This window comes from Lactuca virosa, chromosome 3, assembly GCF_052849685.1.
Source record: "Lactuca virosa cultivar CGN04683 chromosome 3, Lactuca_virosa_CGN04683_v6, whole genome shotgun sequence".
NCBI lineage: Eukaryota > Viridiplantae > Streptophyta > Magnoliopsida > Asterales > Asteraceae > Lactuca > Lactuca virosa.
The window spans coordinates 242,507,727-242,516,084 of NC_136428.1; the positions used below are offsets into that span (position 1 = coordinate 242,507,727).

An 8,358-nucleotide genomic window follows, 5' to 3' on the forward strand; every position below is an offset into this window, starting at 1 on the left:
CGAAGATGAGACAGTGGAAGGATCGGGAAGAAGTGAAAAGCTTTAACCCCTTTAACCCAATTTTATACAAAGTGACACACAAACAAAAATGGAGGGACCGAAAATGTAATTTAAGGGACCAAAACTGGCAAAAATGTCTCAGGTTTACTGTTCTTTTTCTTCACAACTTTAATATATATATATATAATAATAACTAAAATTTTTTTTTATTTTTTTTTATTTTATAAAATGACCACATGCTCCGGAACATAGTATTTCGGAGTGGCGGTATCCGTTCCAGAGATCTTATTCCGTAGACACATTTCGGACCTTGCATTTCGGATTAAAACCTTAATTTTCGTCTCCTACATATATATGTGTTTGCATGTGCTTAGAACCTTACATTCACAACCTTAGGCGAACCAAGTAATTCATAATTATTTCTTATAACTGCTTCAAAATGAGTTTCTCGGAGAGTGAGCGCGAAGAAAGCCTTAACAACCTGTCTGTTTACATTCACAACCTTAGGCGAACCAACCCGCATACTTACACTCACATCAAAACTGATTTGATGGATCGTTTCGAAGCTTGTTTTGTGGCTATTGGATGAGTAGTATGTTTGTTTTCCACTTTTTTGTTTCTTTAAAATTGATAATGTTTCTACATCTAAACTAATTGGTTTGTGTTCCCAAAAAAATGCAAGTTCATGCATTCATAGGCTGCTTCTTGCCTGTCATCTACATATGTAGTGTCCGTCTTGGAGGGGACTACCTAAAAACAATGTTTGTAGCGGTTGCTATGGACGGGGACAACCAGATGTTGGATTAAGGTGTCTAAGGTCCTAACTAAATTGGTATAATGTTGATGAATAAAAGTAAAGTCATTTTTTGAGTTGCCCTCATAACTAATAAATCGTCTACATTGATTATAAGAGAGAGATAAATGTTTTATTAATATATTATATGACTGATATATTAATTAGAAATAGTTATAATTAATTTAGAATTAATTAGAATTAATTTGGAATTAATTCTGGGTTAATTAGAATTAATTAAAAGTTGAAGGACTATAACTGTAATTGTTCAAAAGTTGAGCAGACGACAGGTTCTAGAACCTTTCTGTGTTGGACGATTTGGAGGTTCCTCTTGGAGCATTTTGGAAGTCTTCATGAAGATAATCAAGGAACTAGATAATTACCTTATTTGAAATAATATTATTTTATGTTCAAATTAGGGTTTCTAGGTGTTTCCTAATCAGCTACAAATAGGGCCTTATACCTGAGGATTTTCGGCCATGCTATAGATCATACTAGATCCGAAAATTTACCATCTCTCCCCTCTCTCCTAAATCTTCTAGGGTTATTATGTTGTGGGTGTGAACCATTGAAGGCTTGCACATAATTGAAGCTAGTTTTCAAGAGGCTATTGGATTGATTTAGTTGGATCAAAGGGTTTGTTTACAATAACAAATCAGAGGTATGTTATTCCTTTTGTGAATTTCGATTTTAATTAGGGTTTAAATGTTTTGTTGTTCAATAGTATGTTGCTTCAACAGAGTTATGTCATGGATCAAATTAGGTTGCATGTACCCTTAAGAGTTTAAGGTATTTTCCGCATTATTACATGTAAAAACCATCAGTGGTATCAAAACATTAGGTTGTCTAACAATTGAATGTGCATTAGTTGAACTTGAACAATTGAAGGATTGTAGAATCGCCATTCTGTTGCGTCTCCACGTCGTGGGCTCTTCTGCCATGTCGTGGCCAATATCCGATCCACATTTTTTCTTCTCCTGCCACGACGTGGAGTCTTATCTGCCATGTCGTGGGGGACCTCCTGTTCAACGAAATTTTATTGATAATTGAAATTTGATCAGGATAATTGCATTAATTGATATTGTTTTAATTGGATAAAATCTGAATATTTAATTTGGTAATCTGATCTCCTAATATCTCGAATCGTTGAATTATCCACATGATTTAATTAAATTTAATTATTTGATTAATTAAATGAAAAAATGATTAATTTTGAAATCATTAATATAATTTCTGAATATTATTTTAAATGTTTAGAATATACCCTTATATATATATATATATATATATATATATATATATATATATATATATATATATATATATATATATATATATAAAGTTTAATACTATATGTATAACATGAGTCAGTTGAATCAATAGTAGGCCTCATTCACGAAGTCATACTCTAAGGGGGGGGGGGGGGTATAAGGAAACCACCTATAAAATGACCATCATTGGGTGTCCACTCTCACCTACTGCTTCCTTGTATGGTGGATGGTCGTTAGCCGAACGAGTTCAATAGGACATAACCTCATTAAAAGTATAATGTTATAAAGTAATATAACCTTTTATAAATTTCCCACTCTAGTTACTTTAAGAAAAATGTGAAAGTGTATGCTAATCTATGAAAACGCACATCAATCTTTATGAGTCGTTAGTGGAGCGTGTGTGGTTAACCAGCAGACTAATTAGAGACTATAAAATTGAAATGATGGCATAAATAAAAAATTATCATTAATTAATAGAGCATGTGTGGTTTACTAGCACGTTAATTTGAGATGATAAAAGGCATTAAGGTTGTTAAGCAGGTTTGAATGGTTATTCACATCTTGTTTGTGATCCTCGGTATCCTAGTCACAAAATTGAAGAGAATAATTGAGATTAAACACGCCATTGATAAGATTCCATGAATCTCAAATGATCTAGGAATTTCATATAGATTGGAATTGGTAAAATGCATTACCTACCTTAAATGAACTCGTGATTAGATTACGACATCCATTTTCTTAATTTCAAATTGCATTATCGTATCCTAGCCTTGAATATTAATTTGGGATAAAATATCACGGATTGAATCAACTAACTAAAATCTTGTCTTTATTTTCACAGAGAAATGTCTTCAAGTGGCGAACTTCCTCCTCCTCCACATCCTCCACATCCTCCATCAAACCACAACTTCACTCTACTATTGGTCCTTGCTAAGGACAAGCTTGTCGGTCCAAACTACATGTCCTGGATAAGAAATATGAAGATGATGCTTCGCTACGAGAACAAAGAGTATGTTCTCACTAATCCAATTCCAGAAATCGACAAAGAAACTGCCACTCCTGAAGAGATTGCCGAATATGATCAACGCGTAGATGATGCCACAAAGGTCTCTTGCATTATGATTGCAACTATGGCACCTGAGCTCCAAAAGACTTATAAGGATTACTGTCCATATGAACTTAACACGACCTTGTCTCAAATGTTCCACAAGAAGGCGAGAAAAGAGCATTATGAAGTGGTGAAGTCCCTTATGGTGTGCAAACTGAAAGAAGGGGAATTTGTGTGCGCTCATGTGAAGAAAATGCAGAGGCATGTGGAAAGATTGGAAAAGCTAAATGTGAACTTTGATAAGGATCTTGCCATTGACATGGTCCTCAACTCTCTGCCTAGTAGTTATGATCAGTTCATATTGACCTATCATTTGAACAATACAGAGGCCATGTTGATTGAGCTTCATAATCTGTTGCAAACAGCTGAGGCAGGAATGAAGAAGTCTCATTCCAACAATTCTGCAAGTGCCCCTGTCAAGGCTGTCCAACAAAGCAAATGAAAGAAGAGAAAGGCCTCTTCCCAATCCAAATGGAAAGGGAAGGTCAATCATGGAGAGTCCAGTGGATCAAAAGCAAAACCCAACTTCAATACTCCTCCTGTTGCTATTTTAAAAGAAGCCGTGTGTTTTCATTGTGGCCAAAAGGGCCATTGGAGAAGAAGCTACCCCAAGTACTTGCAAGAAGTGAAAGTTTCCACGGCCAAAGCAGTTGGATCTTCTTCTGGTATGTATTCTTTTCAATTCAATAATACTAATATTTCAAATTCTTGGGTTCTTGATACAGGATATGGTTTCCACATTTGTTTTGATATGCAAGAAAGGAAAGTGAAGAGGTCGAGCATGGGAAGCTAAACCTAATCATGGGTAACAAGCGAAGATCGGCTGTTACCAGGATTGGGACTTATGAGCTTATGTTTGATAGTATTAGGGTTGATTAAGATAATTGTTTCTATTCGCCAAAAATGGCTCGAAACATTATTTCTTTTCATGTTTTATTTAGACAAGGATATCTTTATGGTTTTGATAATAATGATGGTACTATTTTAGCTTATTTTAATGGTGCATTTATTTTCAAAGCTTATCCTTATGATGGTATGTATGAAACTATTGTTTGTGTAAATGAACTAGGACACCACAAGTAAATGTTGTAGCTCAGAGGTGTAATCGGATCTTACTTGACATGGTTCGTTCCATGATGAGTCATGCTTCTCTTCCAATATCATTTTGGGGGTATGCCTTAGAAACCGCTGCCCACATCCTCAATCTTGTTCAAACTAAGAAAGTTTCCAAGACACCTCATAAAATGTGGACAAGGAAACTTTCCTCTCTCGCACATATCAAGGTCTAGGGTTGTGAGGTTCTCGTTAGGTGAGAAACCTTAAACAAACTTGAACCCAAAGCCGAGAAGTGTTTTTTCATCAGTTATCCACAAAAAATCCTTTGGATACTTGTTTTATAGACCCAATGACAATGTGGTGTTTGTAGCTCGAAGAAGAGTCTTTCTTGAGAGAGAGCTCATTTCCAAAGAGGCCAGTGGGAGCACGATTGATCTTGAAGAGATTCAAGAGTCATCCGATGAAGCAACTTTCAAAGATACTATCTCTTAACTTGAGAATGAAACTGTTGAGCCCATTGACAATTCATTGCCCATTCCTCGGTCTAGTAGGGTTAGCATGCCACTTTCGTTCTGTGGTTTCCATATAACTACAGAAGGTGATACATTTATTAGTGATGCAACACTGGTAAATTTGGATGAGTCTTATAACTACAATGAAGCGATGGCAGGCCCTGAAGCTTCTAAATGGAAAGAGGCAATGGATAGCGAGATCCAATCCATGTATGATAACCAAGTGTGGACCTTGGTTGATCAAGCACCTAGTTCGTAACACCGTAAATTTTCAAGACAATTTTTCTTTTGAAAAACATATGATTCTCAATACACATTTTCATAAAGCATCATTTGTTTAGTTTACAAAACACAATCCCTTGTTAATTACTTAATAATCCAGGATCTTCGAAACATAATTCTTTCACTGGTGTGTACAATCAAGTCGGCACCGTCCCGAGATACTGAGAACACCTGAAACACATAACACATAACACGGTAAGCACGAAGCTTAGTGAGTTCCCCAAAATACCACATATAACACATATTAGCCACTCAAGGCTATAACTCTGTGGGCCTATTGGCCCTAACTCTGTGGACCCTCTGGTCCTAGCTCTATGGACCTTCCGGTCCTAACTCTGTAAACTCTGGAATACACACATCATAAATCACATAGAAATAATGCAGTGCAACACATCACATAAATAGCATACAAGATACTCTGTCACATAGCTCTACTTACCACTCAAGGTAAAGTATAGTGAGAAGACTCACCTCGCATGTTGTCGGATACCCTCTTGTGCTCGATAATCCGACCTAGCCTCATCCTATCAAAATGATAACATCTCTAATCAAAAATCCTCTCATGTTCTCATCCCTAATAATGGGTAGAAGACCATTCTACCCCTCTCTGACCTCTCTTGAATCAGCTTGACCAAAACCCCAAGGTCAACTGAAGTCAACTCTAGTTAACGGTCAAACTTTTGACCAGACTCGTCGAGTGCACATGGGTGACTCGGCTAGTCCAAGCGTGTCCTCTGAATCCTCCTATGGCCTCTCTCGGCTCGTCGAGTTAACCCTTCACTCGACGGGTTACCACGGATCACGAATTGCGGGGCAACCTGACTCGACTCGTCGAGTCCCCTTATGGACTCGTCGAGTCCCCTTATGGACTCGGCGAGTTTCCTCCATGGCAACACTCAAAAGACCTTCTGAGGTCAGATCTGTTTCTCTAACCTATAGATCTGACTTCCCAATGCTCAATTATCACGTAAAGGTCCAATCTTTAAGCTCATGCACCACTCATAGGGTCTTATTTGGCGAAATAGCTTCTAAAATGGCAACCTAGGTTTACAACTCCAATGGAACAGAATAAAGTTGAAAGAGTGGGACTCCCTGGACCTCTCAAGGTTCAGATCTGAGGTTTCCCACCTCAGATCATGTCTCACTTAGCTCATAATCACAAAAGAAGGGGAGTTAAACCCTAAAACTCCCAAGATCTTGAGGTCTAACCAAAAATAGGTGAAAAGGATGCAAGATCATACCTCTTACAACAGTCCCAAGCGAAGAAATGTTAGATCCACAACCCCATCTCGTTCCTTGCTTGAATCATGCTCTTTCCCTTCCATAAAACCCACCAAATTACTTGATTTCATCATAAGAACTCTCCCATGGCTCCAATAGCGATTTAGGGTTTCTCACAGAAGATATGGGGCGCGTCCAAGGTCATAAGTTCCTTTAAATAGGCTCCAACCCTGGAACTTAGGGTTTTCTCTGCCCAATACCTACTCGGCGAGTCCATCCTTGGACTCGTCGAGCCAGCTCATTAAATCCACGCGACAATCTCGACTCGACTCGACGAGTTGGTCCCTCAACTCGTCGAGTCCCTCCTCAAATCTCAAGATTAACATACACAATCATGTCCCTGGAAATCCGGTTGTTACAATTCTCCCCCACTTGAATTAGATTTCGCCCTCGAAATCGCTCCTCCACCACATATAGATCTAATTCAATAACCAAACAGCACCATCGAAAGGGTCTCATACCACACAACTATCTTCCTCTCTGGACACCTGAATCCAAACAGGAACTGCTCCCTGGAAAAGGACAGACCCATCTGCCACTATGCTACCCTTCTGACTTCTCAAGAATCTGGAACTCTAGTAGCCTGACATACAGCCGGACCGCCCTCTCCAGATGTCACCACGTTATTCGCTCCTCGAATAACAAACCCCGATAGCTCACTGTCCCTCTGATTCTCTAGTGGGAACCGATAAAACAAGTCCATGCCCAAAATTGGCTACCGATCACTCGTTCCAGACATGATAAACAATCCAGATCATATACCAAGGAGTGGAAGGATCACATCACACCAGGGACTTATCCACTGTACTGCAATCACAACCCTTCTGAACAACGAACCCTCAACACCCTGTCCTCAGACACGAACAATGACTATGCTTGTTCAGAAGCGTCCCCCGACATCTGACAAACATAAACCTCAGCTCCCTTCTCAATATCCCTTTCAAGACTGAGCACCAGGTCATCTCCCGATCCAGCAATTGAACCTCCAAAGATTACCCATTGCGTGTACTAAAACGCCTCACTGACTTCCTTATCAATGCAACTATCTCTGCCCCGTGTGACACATAAGTCACAAAGTTCGCTTCACCTCAAGCGAATATGGAATTCGACTCACTCTCGACCTCTACCGTCTACTGCTCATTAGTTCCATGCGTTTCGCGGTTTTCTCATACCAACGAATTGACCCACTCAGGTCTAAGACACCGGATGGAACCAATACCCCCTTCCAAACGGAATTCATTTCTGTATCCGAAATCTCATTCTGCCTACTCAATACACAACTAGAATCGAACTCAACTCGAGAGTCTGATCCGACACAGAGTTGGAACCACTCGTCCCAACGAACCACTCAACTCATGACTCATGACCCGCAACCCATGCGTTCCTCACTTATCCACTTCCCTTTGGTTGCGAAAACCACTACTCAATTCAGAATATAACGACTCCCGACAATTATGGAGACCCCAGTCTCACCCCTGGTTCGACCCCAGGCTTCCACACACTCAAATATTAGGGCTACCCAAGCCTAAAACTCTTCTGCGTTAAGCTCTGATCAGAGAGCACTTCATCACAACATTCTCTCGCTGACTAGTGGGTACTACGGCTCCCTGCAGTATCACAACAATCTCTTACTGAATAGTGAGTACTACGGCTCCCCGTAGCATCACCATACCCCTCACTAAATAGTGAGTACTACGGCTCCCCGTGAAATCACCACAACCTCTCACTGAATAGTGAGTACTACGGCTCCCCGTAGCATCACCACACCCCTCACTGAATAGTGAGTACTACGGCTCCCCGTAGCATCACCACACCCCTCACTGAATAGTGAGTACTACGGCTCCACGTAGCATCACCACAACCTCTCACTGAATAGTGAGTACTACGGCTCCCCGTAGCATCACCATAACCTCTCTACACTGACTCATTGAAACTGCAGCTCCCCGCAGTCTTACCGCACTTACTCTTACCACTTCACAATCTCATCCTCAGGTTGACACCACCCTGCGATCATTAACTCATGCTCTGCGGCCCAGCATAGATAGGTACACACAT

At 39.9% G+C, this 8,358-nt stretch overlaps 1 protein-coding gene across 1 annotated transcript; it reads left to right on the forward strand.

The window, feature by feature from the left end:
* Nucleotides 1-2,909: 2,909 nt before the first annotated feature.
* Nucleotides 2,910-3,614, forward strand: LOC145164485 (uncharacterized). The gene has a single exon (XM_079083199.1). The coding sequence runs from the start codon at nucleotides 2,910-2,912 to the stop codon at nucleotides 3,612-3,614; it is 705 nt and encodes a 234-aa protein (XP_078939325.1).
* The last annotated feature ends 4,744 nt before the right edge of the window (nucleotides 3,615-8,358 follow it).

Coding starts and splice junctions, on each gene's coding strand:
- LOC145164485 (XM_079083199.1), top strand. CDS start 2,910: ATGTCTTCAAGTGGCGAACTTCCTCCTCCTCCACATCCTCCACATCCT.